The sequence below is a fragment of the Ochotona curzoniae genome, unplaced genomic scaffold, assembly GCF_017591425.1.
Source record: "Ochotona curzoniae isolate NIBS_2020 unplaced genomic scaffold, NIBS_Ocur_1.0 contig_908, whole genome shotgun sequence".
NCBI lineage: Eukaryota > Metazoa > Chordata > Mammalia > Lagomorpha > Ochotonidae > Ochotona > Ochotona curzoniae.
In genome coordinates this window covers 6,994,855-7,008,434 of record NW_024466607.1, presented here as the reverse complement: position 1 = coordinate 7,008,434, position 13,580 = coordinate 6,994,855, and the positions used below count along the sequence as shown (strand labels likewise).

Here is a 13,580-nt window from a genome sequence, read left to right as displayed (position 1 = left end):
ACCACCGCCCAGCTAGTGAGCACCTGCCGTTTGCAGGTGCATTGCTTCCTCGCCCATGTCACTTAGCTCTGTCTGACTCAGGGTTGCAGCTCAGACAGCAAAGGTGTGACACTGCCACCGCTGTGCAGTTGAGAAAGGAGGTAGATGGCAGGCACCTGGCACACAGTGATGGCCCCAGGTCCTGCTGTGCCCACCTGTCCAGGTGGCAGGAAGGGTATGCTAGTAGGAGTCTAGCAGCGTGTAGTGGGCAGACACTTGGCTTCAGGAGGCTCTGTGTCTGGTCTCAAGTCCTACCTCTTCCTCATATTCCAACTTCTGGAACATCCCTGTGCACCTCAAAGTCCTCACCTATAAGAGAAACAATCCGCTTTCTGCATAGGGTTGCCATGAAGACAGACACAACCACATAAAAAATGTCCTGGACTTGCAGCAAGTACTGCCATAATAATAGCTTTGCAGTCCTGTGCACATAAGCCCATCACTGTTATGATTTAATTGGCAAAGATGGGAATATGTGTTGGTCGGTTTAGTCATCCACCCATTAAGTATTTCTTCCATTAAACCATTCAATTACTACAAGCCTGTCCATTCATCTTCCATTCACTCATTCATTCCTCTGCCCTAACTTCTCATCAGCCACCATCCTTCCATCTCCCAGCTGGTTGAATAGCTATGACGTATTTGGCCTTCATCTACCTGTTCACCCATTCGCTCTGCGAAGCATGTGGCATTCTGCCCATCACACCCTCCCATCTCTCCACCTGTGCATCCGTGTGGTCATCACTTCATACCACAGCAACTTGCTGGTCAGGTCCCAGGTCCCTTGTGGCTCCTGGTTTAGGGACAGCGTGGCCTACAGGGGAGGGGTTGGACAGAGTGGCCCTGGCTCACCTGTTGCCCACCTGCTTCCCGCCCGCAGGCATCGGCTATGCCTCCATCGTGATTGTATCCCTCCTGAACGTGTACTACATTGTCATCCTGGCCTGGGCCACCTACTACCTATTCCAGTCCTTCCAGTCGGATCTTCCCTGGGCACATTGCAACCACAGCTGGAACACGCCGCAGTGCATGGAAGACACCTTGCGCAAGAACAGGAGTGTGTGGCTCACCATCAGCACCACCAACTTCACCTCCCCTGTCACCGAATTCTGGGAGTAAGGCTGGTCTCAGGCTTGGGGGTGGGGGGCACAGTTCATCTCCTCCCTGGGAACAAGGGGTTGCTATCTGTGCAAGGGGTTCTGCAGGGTGTGCATTGAAAGTTTGGTCTAGACAAGGCCTGGGATCAAATCCCAGGCTGGCCAGTTACTGGCTGCTGAGTCTTAAGCAACTCAGTCCTGGGCAAGGGAAGAGGTCTGAGTCCCTCCCTCCCCATAAGGCTTGTCTCCCAAAGGCAGGTGCAGGTCCTCAATTACCTGAAAGCCATGTCTGTCTCTGAATGTATTCCAGAAGAAGTATGTTCTCTGTTGCCGCATGGAGGAAAATGTGTGAGGCTGAAGTGGCTAGGAAAAGGCAAGCAGGCAGTGAGAAGGCATCTGGGTTAGCTTCAGCAGTGTTGAGCTCAGAAAATAAGAGTGTGTCAACCAGTGCTGGCAGAGGCTGCACGCTCAGGCACAGTGCTCGGCCCTGGGAAGAGGCCAGTTGAGGCCCGGGGTGGAGTAGGGAGCCCGGAGGGATAGGGGTCCCTGTCCTTCTTGATGGCTTCCTGGGTGTGTGGCTTTGCTGTTTGCAGGGGTGTCTTGGGGCAGGTGGAGAAGGGGTAGGGGGTGGCCAGGGCTAGTGTGTCCTAGGCAGGAAGGCCCAGCCGCCCACTCTGGGTTTTGTGAAGCCTCCCGGGCACGGGCATGGTCTGAGTCACCACTGGGTGTGCTCCTGGGCAGGGCTGGGCCTCGGGAATCCTGGTGGGCAACTGTTTTCCACTTGGAAACAAAGAGGGCGTTAAAAGTGTGCTCCTCTGCCCTGGTCCCCGCCCCGGGTTTGCAGACAAAGAAATGTTAGCACTTCATTCTTCTGCCTTGATCAGGGCCCAAGGCCACAGCCCTGGCCTTTCTGTGCTGTTCTTGGCACACAGCCGATGACCAGGACTACCCCACCCAAGCCACTGGCCCCTTGCCAGGCTGTGGGGGCGTGTGCCAGCCCCCATTGCTTTGGCTGGGCCTGGTCTGGCCTGGCCCAGCCTACTTGGGTTTGCCCCCTCTCTGTCCCACTGCTAGCTTAGGCAGCTGTGTTCCCATCTCTGGCTGTGGTGCCCTCACTTGCATCCAAGATGCTGGCAGCACTGCCCCTGTCGGCTGTGGGGTGACCCTAAGAGAGGAAGTGCTTCCTGGCTGGCCCTGATGACAGGGTTGGCATGTAGCAGTCAACAACATCGTGCAAGGTCCTTCCAGTTGCCAGAGCTGCCTTGGGGAGTTTGGGCATTCTAGAAGGAGCAGCCCCCAAGGGCTGAAGATGCCCTCTCTGGGAAAGGGGCTGTCACTATGGTTATCTGTCGCCTGTCATCAGGGGTACTAGAGGGAAGGCTTCCAGACCCACATGAGGGCTTCCTCGCCTTGGTCCACACCTGCCTGCTGGCCTGTTCGTCCAGCAACATCCTCTGGGGGGATCCTAGGACCCCTACCTTTCAGAACCTCTATTCTGCACCACCACCACACCCCGGCTACCTGTTCCAGCCCAGAAGACACTGCACAACTGTATTTATTTGAAACAGTTTCTGGTAGGGTAGGCTTGCCTGTGTTGGGCGCCGGCCCCTCCCTACCAATGGCCACACTGGTCCAGGTTTTCCGTAGAGTCTCATGATACTCCAGGCATGAGATTCCTGACCCTTTTATGGATCCCTGGAGGAGCTGGAGCTCCATGGAGCAGGAGCCGGGAAAGCAGCTGAGGCCAGAGCCCAGGCCTGCCTCCCATGTAAGCACAGGGTGCGGGGGGCTCTGGAACGGGATGTGGGAACTGTGCCATCTCTGAGCTGCCCCTGAGGGAGGAGCCCTAGCCTCCTGCCTTCCCTGGTCCTGGCCATGACATGGCAGAGTGGGAAGGGAATGAATGGGGCAAGCTGAGACCCAGGGGTGCTGTGTCAGCACCGAGTTAACAGTCTGCAGCAGAGGCTTTTAAACATTGTCACTGACTTGTTTGAAAGGCGGAACTACCGAGAGAGGAGAGGGAGGGAGAGCTCTTTCATCCACTTTAATGTCCCAAATGGCTGTGATGGCCAGGGCTTTGGCCGGACTGAAGACAGAACTCCAGTCTCGCTTCAAAAGATAACCCAGGATCCAACCTTGCCCAGGCACCATCACCACCTCTGCCAGCCCATCTCTGGTTTTACCTGCCCGCCTGCCAGTGCAGAGACCTGAGGAAGGGGTGCAGAGGGGAATGTAGCAGCTTACCACGTCTCCTAAAATGTCCTGGGCAGGAGTGGCACCCAGAGGCAGAGTGTCCCCCCCAACCCTGAGCTGAGGAATGGCAAATAAGAGGGGGTGGCCCTGAAGAAGGGCAGGTGGGGCAGGGCCAGGGCTTGAGGCCTTGAGTGTCAGAGTTATAAAAGAGGAGGCAAGTGTTGGGGGGGGGGGCGGGCTGGTGGGGCAGGGACCCAGCCTGTTGGTTGTCCCTACCTGTGCTTCTGGAGGTTCCCACCTCCGGAGGTCATCCCAGCCGGGTGACCTTGGGGTGTCCTCATCCAGGCCCTTCTGCTAGCTGGGTCCTGACACGCTCTCCTTCCTAGCCTGGGCTGTGTGTTCCAGAGCTAAGACCTGGGATAGCTTAGGATGGGGACAAAGTAGCAGGGGTCCTAGCCTCAAGGTGGGGTGTGGGTCCCCAGCAGCCATTAGACCAGGACCACACCCTGAGTATGTGTGTGTGCGTGTCCACTCCTCAGATTACCCACATGGTCCCCGCACACATACTGGCCAGCCACTGGATTGCCATGCTTAGCAAAAGCTGGCATGATGCCCTAAGGTGCTGGGCCCAGGGGGCCCGCCTTCTCCCCCGGCCTGGTAAACAAAGCTGCTGCCCCTTCTGCTGGCCCTGGCTCTGCGAGGTCACCTCTGCCCTGGCTGGAGGGACCGGCCCTGGCCGCGTGCCCTCAGTCAGCCAGGTCCTCCCGGGAGCCCGGCACGTAGCGTTAGACTTTGTTAGACTCAAAGACGTGAGTCATGTTTGCAAACAAGCCCCCCTTGCCAATCTCCCCCTGCAGCTGTCAGAAGGAGGAGGTGGAGGGGTGCGGCTGGTGCGGCCCCGTGCCCGGCGCGGACGGCACTTTGCTAATTGTTGTCTGCACCGGCCTCTAGGGGGGTGCCGTGGCCAATACACAGCTGGCCCGCAGTCAAGAGGAAACGATTTGGCCCACTCGGAGGACGTATTTACATCGCCAAGTGCCTGCGGGACGGCAGCGGGGCGGGCGGCTCGGCGCAGGCGGCCAGGCTGTTCTTTCTTGGATCCCACCCTGGAATGAATCATGACTATTCTGGGACGGGAATGTGGCTCACCTCTGGAGAGGAGTCAGGGAGGCCTGTGATGCTTAGCGACCCTGGCCAAGGGCAGCGGCGGACTTGGTATTTAGGGTGGCCGATCTCTGGAATTCGGAGGGGGTGGGTGGCAGAAAAAAAGAAAGCAGACCCAGGTCTGGTTTCTGTCGGGATGACTTTGGGTGACTTCCTGGTCCAGTCGGAGCCTCAGCTTCCCTCTCAGCCAAATGGGTGTGATGAGTTTGCCCAGCTGATGTCAGCCAGGCTCCTGCTGCATGCCAGGCACTGCTCAGCGAGGCTCTGTTCAGAGCTGGCCCAGAGGCAGGCCGTGCAGCTGACGGATGAGGGAGTGGAGTGGGGTCGGCCCTGCAGTGGGCTGACCCAGGGCAGTGCAGCCCCTCACCCCTTGATGTGGATGTAGCAGTGGGACAGGCAGGTGGGGCCTGGCTGGTGGGGGAGGTAGAGGCACGGGAGGGAAGTGCCTGGCTTAGATTCGCTCTGATGACAACAAGGCAGGGACGGGGCTGCCGGCCGAGTTATGGGACGCAGCGTGGTGGAAAGACATCAAGCAACCAGGTGGCCCTAAGGGGCAGTGCTTCTGCTGCTCCCAGAGCAGGTCCAGCCGGTGACTCGGCAGGCTCTGGCAGTGAGGACACCCTAGGATTCTAACTCATAGCTAGCCCATGGGGTCCTGGAGACCATGTCAGGCTCCAAGGAGGCAGCTGCACTGTGGCGGGTGGGACTGGGGCATGTGTGCCGCCCAGGTAAACCATCCCAACAGTGTGCTGTGCAGGTGACCAGCATGCTAAGGATGCTCAGGGGCTCATGCTGGGTGCAGTGCTGCTCAGGACACGGGTACACTGCTGGGCACCCTCCACGTGAGTCCTCACCCTGCCTGCTCTCCGGCCTCTCCTGAGCACATGGTGAAGGTTCCTGTCCCTTCCTGGACTGTGTGCTGCCTTGTCACCTTCCTGCCCTGTGGCTCCCTGAAGCCAGCAGGACGGACAGCTGGGTCCCAGCCAGTCTCAGTCTCTGAACCCTCCTGCTGGCCCTGCATTGGAAACGAATGTGCCAGGTGAGGCGGAGTGGACCTCAGAGTGTCACTCACTGCCCGACACCCTCAGCAGAGGCCCCTGGCTCCGTGTCTTTGTTGTGGTCTCCATCAGGGCTTGGCTGGGGCCCCGGGGCAGAGCAGGGGTCTGACAGGCTAGCTGGGGTCATGGGTTTGGAGGCTGTTGGCAGGCTTGTGCTGAAGGAAGGGACAGAGGGCCACCCTGAGCCAGATATTGGCCAAGCCCCTGGCCTGCACCTGACCACCAAGTTGGAGTGCTTGGAGACAGGTTGGGGAGATACTGATAAGTTTGAGAGGGCAGCTGAGGATGCTGGCTCGTGGGTGCCGTAGCCCAGATGAGCGGGGAGGGAACTCTTCCTCACTTCCTGGCACTGCCATCCTCCAGCACTGCCCATCCTCCAGCACTGCCACATGCCCCAGGCCACCAACCCAGGGAGGGGCAGGAGGATGCTGTTGCCACAAGAATACTGGCTGGGGCCACAGCCTCATGGGCATAACCCCTACCCTGAGGCACCAGGGGATCCTGAGACGTCACCCTGACAGGAGCGGTCCTTTAAGAACACAACGGCTCTGTATTCTTTAAACATTAGCACAGCAGGGTGGTAGAGTCGGGCGGGCCTGGGCTAAGAAGCCTGCTGACTTTGAGGCCCGGGGCCAGTGGATCCTCCAAGCCTCAGTCTTCCCCATCTATAAAATGGAGCAGTTGGACTCCTTGGATGAGAAAACTGAAAAGAGCTCCACACGTAGGCCATTGGTGGGGCTGTCACTGTGACCCACAAGGGAAAGGATGAGTGTGTCCAGGGAGCAGTCTGTGGCTTATTTCCACCCCTCCACCCCTCAAGTTCCTTCCTGTGTGAGTGCATTAGGTGTTTTCCAAGCCAGGCAGCAAATGTGAACTTGAAAGGGGTCTATTACTTCCACTGGACAGAAGAAGAGACTGAGGCCCCGGGGGCCACTCAGCTTGTCCCTTTCATCGGGGACTGGTTCCTTAGGGAATTGGCTCCTGTGCTCAGCCACCAGAGGGGACGCATGGGCAGGATCAGGCTGGCATGGCCACCTTTGGTGTCCCAGCTACAGGGTTGGCTCCAGGCCTGGGTACCATGTCCAGGCCCTGGGTCTCCCTGCACCTGCTCTGCCTTCGTCCAACCTCCTGGGGGACAGTCTGTGAGCAGCTGTATCCGTGTCTGCCCTGATGGCAGGAGACTTGGTTCTGCCCCTGGCCCTCAGCAGGGTCTCCTGGTGAGCCTCAACCCTGCCTTCTCCTGAGGTCTCTGACTCCAGCAGCGGGGCAGGGGATGGCACTGCCACATGCTCCAGGTGTTGCGTCCTTTCGCCAGTGACAGTCCTGATTCTGCTTGGGACTCTGTGTGCCTTCTCTCCCTAAAACGAACCTGTCCAGACCTGCAGACAGAATGTTCTGCCATCTGGATGCTTCCATCTTAGGGAGTGATCCAGCCTACAGGGGGATGGAGAGAGGACCTTTGCTGGGGGCAGGTGTGGGAGCAGTAGGGAGGTTAGTTACCCATTTCATAGATGAGCAGACTGAGGTTAGACAAGCAGCCCAAAGCCAGGGAGTGAACAGCTGAGCCGAGCTGAGGATCTGTGGTTTGGTTCTTGGTTGGGTTAAGCGTCCATGGGGAATTGTTACTCATTTTACAACAGGGAAATAGGCTGGGAGTTAACCTGCCTGAAGCTAGGCTGTGTCTAAAGCCCCCAGCTGCCTGCTTTAGGGGTCCAAATGCGTCCCCTGCTTGCCTTCCCAGAACCCTTACACCTGTGCAAATGGGAGTTGCCAGGCCCAGGAAGGGAGCAAGGTGAGTCGGGTAGACACAGCCTAGCCCAGCCTCATGGCCCCCGACCACTCCCCTCTGTGTTTGCTTGCAGGCGCAACGTGCTAAGCCTGTCCCCTGGGATCGACCACCCGGGCACTCTGAAATGGGACCTCGCGCTCTGCCTTCTCCTCGTCTGGCTGATCTGCTTCTTCTGCATTTGGAAGGGAGTCAGGTCCACGGGGAAGGTGAGGCCAACTCTCGCTCTGCCTCCCAGGCAGCCAGGGGTAGTGTGAACACTGACCAGTCCCACGTCCCAAAGCAAAGCCCAGTGCATCTGCCCGCACTCCCTCCATGCCCACATTCAAGTCATCCTGGTCCTGAAGACCAGTGCACAGGGCTGCTGCTGCTGCTTTGCCACCTCAGGATCCCAGCAGGAACTGCTGATGTTGGCAGATGAGGAGGGATGCCATGTCACTGCAGTCGGGGGGCCTGGCTTGGTGGAGCCAGCCTAGGTAGGACTGCACGGCACCCAGAGGAGCGGGCGGGTGGGCAGGTGGGAGGCCGACGGTGCCTCGTGCACGGTCCCCAGCCAGTGCTCGGCTCTTCACAGTTTGAGCTGCTCTGGCATGGAGTTTGGCTGCTAAGTCAGAGCAAATGAGTTATAACTAACACACGACCACGCAGGCGGCTCGCAAAAACGTTAGCTGACGGTGACGTCTTGTGCTCGTAGCTGGGCCGGTGGCTGTATCCCAGCGTCCTGCTGCTGACAACCAGGCACAGCGGGTGACTCTGATGCCCAGCTTAGTGCCCAGAGCCGCTGATAGGAATGCTACCTTGTAGAGAGCGTGCCTGTGTACCTGGGTGATAATTGCAGTGTCACCTGTTCCTAGGCAGCGTGGGGACCTTATGCCACCAGTGTGGGGGTCCGCAGTGGTCATAGCCACAGTGCTGGGCACACAGAGGCTTGTGGACACGTCATCCTGCCTCAGAGTCCCACCTTGATATGGGAGGGGGGACAGAGTCTCTGTTGGTGTGTGTGTGAGGAAGGATCTCTTGAACTGCAGAGATAAGTAGGGGCTGCGTGGTGGCAGGCAGGGTGCGGTGGGCAGACAGAGCCAGCCCTCCAGCCACAGGCTTGCGGGAGGCTGATGGCGTGGTTCTGTGGATCCCCCACCACAGGCCTGCGGAATCCTCTCTGTGCTCTGGAAGCACAGTCAGGGCTGCTCCCATGCCCAGCGCAGGTCCTGCTGCCAGCGGGCACGGGCACCTTCCTCCAAGAGCATGTGTGTTCTCTGCCTCTCCGTGTCCTAATCCTGTCAGATGGCAGCCTTCTGTGTTTTGAAAAAATGATCTGAGAGGCAGAGAGGGAGAGCTCCCTTTGCCCTGACTCAGTCTGGCTGATGGAGCCCCCCATCACTGCCTCCCAGGGCAGGGATGTGCGCCGGGAGCTGGGAACTCAACACCCCCTGATTACCCCTTTGCTCTGCCTGTTTGCAAACAGGGCAGAAGCCGAGGTCACTCCCTTACCTCCAAGTCTCAGTTTCCACATCTGAGAAATGGGTGGTAGGAAAGGGGAAGGTGAGGCAAGCACCTGGCATCGTGGTTGGCACACCATGGAGAATCAGTTGCCCCTACCCAGAAGCAAAGCTGTCAGGACTCTATGGGCTTCAGTGCCAGGGGCTGAGTCGTTGATGCTTCGCGCCATGGGCCCCTCTCCTGCATGTCAGGTACTGTGGCAGGAATGGAGATCTGTAGCGATCAGCAGGACAGATGTCGCTCAGATGGTCCAGGACCAACTGAAGACATGCCAGGCAAGATGAGAGCTGCAGGAGACTCGTGTCCACCAGCAGCAGTCAGCAGCCCTGGGGACGCCCCACGGGGAGGGCCGAAGCCACATGGCAGAGCGCCCACTGCGCCTGGGGCTGGGGCTGGCATGACTTGCCAGTGGTCTTCCCACCTCACCCTTAGCCACAGCCTCCTGCATGGGCAGGCGTGGTTCTCAGAACAATGGCAGAGCCCAGGCCGGCCCAGAGGAGCCAAGACAAACATGGGCGACCCGTGGACTTCCTCGAGTGCTGTGGCTGGGAGCTGCCTTTCTGCCCGGCCACCTCGCCACCGTGGCCTTCAGCCCCAGCCACAGAGCAGGCTCACAGCCGGCCCAGGCCCTGCTGCCAGGGACGTGGGGCTGAGCCATGCTGCCTGCCTGCCTCACCCTGCCATGCTCGGCTCCGGGGTCGGAAGCCGGCCTCGAGGAAGCCACCATGGCTTGTCTCATTCAGTCAGTGGTGACACCAGCAGCCGACCCCAGGGCCGGGTGTGCTGCTCCATGCTGTCTCGGCTCAGGAATTGCAGGCTTTGCTACTGGAAGCAGTTACTTTACAGCAGGGAAAGCAGGTCCAGAGAGGGCAGTTAACTTTCTCGGAGCCACACAGCTTGTCAACGGCCAAGCTGGGATAGGAACCCAGGCCTCCCTCTTCCCAGTGTTTGGTGTCTTTGGCTTTCCCACTTCCTCACCTCCCCTGTGTGCAAGTAGGACATCAGGCAGGGGTGTCCTCACAGTCATGAAGGGACGGGGCAGGGCTGGAGAGTGAGTGCAGACCCATGCTGTGGCCACTCCTGCTGTCCAGGGTGGCTCGTTTTGTTCAGAAACCCATGGGTCCCGAGTCCGAGCCAGCCTGGTAAGGACCTCAGTGTGGCTGCCAGGAGCTGTGTGGGAGCCCTTTCTCTGCTGGCCCCACGCATGTCGCGGTCCTGGGGACCCTGCACGTGTGGCAGCCCCAGTGTCCCCAAGGAGTGGGGAGCATCTTCATGCGTTTCCAGGGTGGCCAGGTGGAGAGGGCTCAGAGGAGCCACGGAGGTTCGCCAGCAGGAGCGGAAAAATACCACGTCCCACGGCAAGCTGGGCCTCCGCCAGGGGCCCGCGGGGCGGCTGGCACCAGCCTCTCCCTAGAGGCCGAGCAGCTGGTCCTCAGAGCAATGACAGGCGCCGCAAAACAAAGAGGAGGCGGGACGGGCGGGGTAGGAGGGTGTTCGTCAAGACTCCAACTTAGGGAGCCACACGCGCTGGGAGGATCCCGGAGACCCAGCAGCCTCCAGCAGGCCCCACTGCTAGCCTTCGCCATGCTCGTGCGTTGCCACCTCCGCGAGCTGCAGCCTGCTCTTGCAGATGACGCCTGGGCCAAGCGAAGCAGTGAGCGCAGTGGTCCCAGTGCCCCCACAGTGCCTGTCACAGGTGTCCCTGCAGCCTTAGCTGTCTGGCTGCTTGACCTTGGCCCAGCCAGGGCCTAACCCCCTGTGAAGTGGCTGCCCACAGGAGTCTCTGGGGGCTGCTGTCTGTGGCTGGTGTTCACCTGCTCCAGGTGTAGCCCCAGAGGTGGAAGCTGGCCTGGTCCAGCTGCAGGAAGGGAGGAACTGCTGCCGGGGCAGCCCGGTTTGCTTTTTCCGCCTCTTTCACCCCTTCCATGGCTTGCTGACACCCCCTACCCTCCTTATCCACTGTCTGGTTTTCAGGAAATGATGAGCCTCCGGGGTCTGAGAGTGGCTGGGGAAACTGAGGTCCCGGGAGGAGTGTTGGTGGATGTGACGGGCGGGAGTGGGCAGGATGACCTGGCAGCAGTGTGAGACCCGGGTCGGCTCTGGTAGCCTCCCAGCCACACGGGCCAAGGTGCTGAGCCCTCAGCAGCCAACCACCCAGGCTGGCTGACCCTGGTGGCCTCTGGCTTTCCAGCCTCTCAAGTCCAGGTGAGGCAGGGCATCTGAGAGGGGCAGGCCTTGCCCTAGACCTCAAGCCAGTTGGTGGCTGTGTAGGATTTGGAGTCTCAGGATCTCTGCCTCCAGCCCTGGGGGCAGCAGTCTCCCACTGGTCTTTGGGGGGAAGTCCTGAGCCACCTGCCAGGGACAGCTATTGACCACTGTGCGCTATGCAGTCTTGGGTGGCCCCTCACCGTGCCCCCCAAGTGCCATGTGACTCTGGGCAGGATAGCGGACTCTGTCCTGGCCTCGGCTTCCCTCGAATGGAAGGGCAGGATGAGTAAGTCAGTGGCTCCCAGCACTGGGAGGAGCACCCGGGCACATGGTGGGTGCCCAGTAAGTGCTGGGTGGGTGGCTGGGCTGAGGACCTGCGAGCCTGCCCTTTGCCCCACTCCCAGAGCCCCTGGCCGGTGTCCTTCTCAGGGGGCCTGTGACCAGCAGAGCTTTACGTTCTGTTGGGGACTGCTCTGCCAACCAGCTGAGGCCCGGGGCTCTGTCCTCATCTGTCACTGTCACTTGCCGGTTTCCCTTGGCCCGAGGTTTGGAGCCTGCTGGGTATCAGGTGCATCAGCCCCTGGGGTCACCACCCCACCCCCTTGATGGGTCCTGTTGCTCTGTGCCCACTCCACACAGGAAGCCCAAGTCCCGAGAGGGTCAGCCCCGGGCCCAAGGTCACACATGAAAGGCACAGACACAGCCATCAGTCCTTCAGCACAGGATTTATGGCTGCCGCCCCTGGCCAAGGCCACACAGGCACCCCAGTGCCCGGCTCTGCTGTGCCATGGTGCCCCAACAGCAGGGATTGTCTTTCTGTGTCATCCACCACTGTGTTGGTACACATACTTTTATTTAAATCTCAGAGTCCACGGGGTTGGAGCTCACAGAGTGCCAGGATACGGGCCCAGAGAGGTCAGGTCTCACCTGCACTTGCCTCCCTTCCTCCCTCCCTCCCTCTCTGCATCCACAGTGGCACGCGGCGGCCACGGGTCCACCCGAGTCCTCTTGCCCTCACAGGTCGTCTACTTCACAGCCACGTTCCCGTTCGCCATGCTCCTGGTACTGCTGGTGCGGGGGCTGACGCTGCCCGGCGCAGGCGAGGGCATCAAGTTTTACCTGTACCCTAACATCACACGCCTTGCGGACCCACAGGTATGCCAGGGCAGGGTACACCCCCCTTCTTCCCTGTCCCCCCAGGGTCCAGCTGGCACAGGACAGGGCAGGGTGCACAGCAGCAGGTAGTACAGGTGTGGCCGGGCATCACCCCCGGGGCCTGTGGCACCACTCACAAGCTTTTCAGCTGTGTGTGTCGTTGGTGCTAAGAACTCCTGAGGCTGCCAGGTAGAGTTTGCCCTGGGCACAGCGCCAGGTAAGGGAGGAATCTGCTATGAATGGGGTTCCCGTCCCTCCAGGCTGTGGCCTCAGCGAGTGTGTGCGTGGGAGCCCCATGTCCCGGGCGTGGGAGAGGCTGGGCTGGTGCAGCTGCCAGCTCTCTTGGTGAGGTCGGGCCCTAGGAACCACCAGCCCACAGGGTTGGAGGGAAGAGTGTCTCTTGTCTTGGGGATTCCCAGGGATACAGGCTGCTCCAGTCCTCTTCCTGCCCCTCCCTCCAGAGGAGAGCAGGCTGTGGGCCACCCAGGGTGGGTTCAGCTATGCAGGTAGCCTCAGGGCTGCCAGGAGAAGGTCCCAGAAGAGTCAGGGGAGCCGCTTTACAGGAGCCACAGCCATTCTTCCCGACACAGTCATGACAGCCTTGACCTTGGGCCTTGCTGTGTGCCCAGCTTATGGTGACATCTGTCTGCACTTGGAAAGTTGCCCCAGTGATGGAACCCTACTTGTCCAGGCCCACGCTAGCGCTGACTCGAGGGCAACCCAACCTCTTAACCCTGATGTCAGGAATAAGGGCAGGCTCGGCCGGTGAATCTGGACTCTGCAAGGTCCCATCCTTGGGCAGGGTGGCCTCTGCCAAGCCGGCTCTGATCTCTGCCTTCTCTCTTCTCGCCACCTCCCTGGCCCTCGCAGGTGTGGATTGACGCCGGGACCCAGATCTTCTTCTCCTATGCCATCTGTCTGGGGGCCATGACCTCGCTGGGGAGTTACAACAAGTACAAGTACAACTCATACAGGCAAGTGTCGCGCCGGCGGGCCCGGTGCACCCTAGAAATGATGAAAAGAGAAGAAGTAGGGAGCGTGGCTTCCTTGTGTTGTGAATTAACTTGCTCCCTGACATATGTGTAACTTAGGGACTGTATGCTGCTGGGATGCCTGAACAGTGGTACCAGTTTTGTGTCTGGCTTCGCAATTTTTTCCATCCTGGGCTTCATGGCACAAGAGCAAGGGGTGGACATTGCTGATGTGGCTGAGTCAGGTACGGTGGTATCGGTGGCAGTGGTGGTGGGCACTGCCACCTAGTGTGTAAGATGAGTATTGCAGGCATGAAGCCAGACCCCAGGGGGTTTTGGGGGGAAATGAGCCTGGTTTCTAAAATGGACCCCCCCACCCCAAGATGGCCCCATGTGTCACAGAGAGCCA

The 13,580-nt window shown here is 59.7% G+C and overlaps 1 protein-coding gene across 5 annotated transcripts in view; it reads left to right on the top strand.

The window, feature by feature from the left end:
• Positions 1-13,580, top strand: part of SLC6A6 (solute carrier family 6 member 6) — a 64,641-nt gene that overhangs the window by 35,559 nt on the left and 15,502 nt on the right. For all 5 annotated transcript variants that reach the window (XM_040995263.1, XM_040995265.1, XM_040995261.1 and 2 more), the window contains 5 exons: positions 920-1,154; positions 7,414-7,546; positions 12,066-12,200; positions 13,071-13,174; positions 13,292-13,416. In XM_040995263.1, coding sequence (XP_040851197.1) covers positions 920-1,154; positions 7,414-7,546; positions 12,066-12,200; positions 13,071-13,174; positions 13,292-13,416 — 732 coding nt within the window. The remainder of the gene's footprint in view (positions 1-919; positions 1,155-7,413; positions 7,547-12,065; positions 12,201-13,070; positions 13,175-13,291; positions 13,417-13,580) is intronic.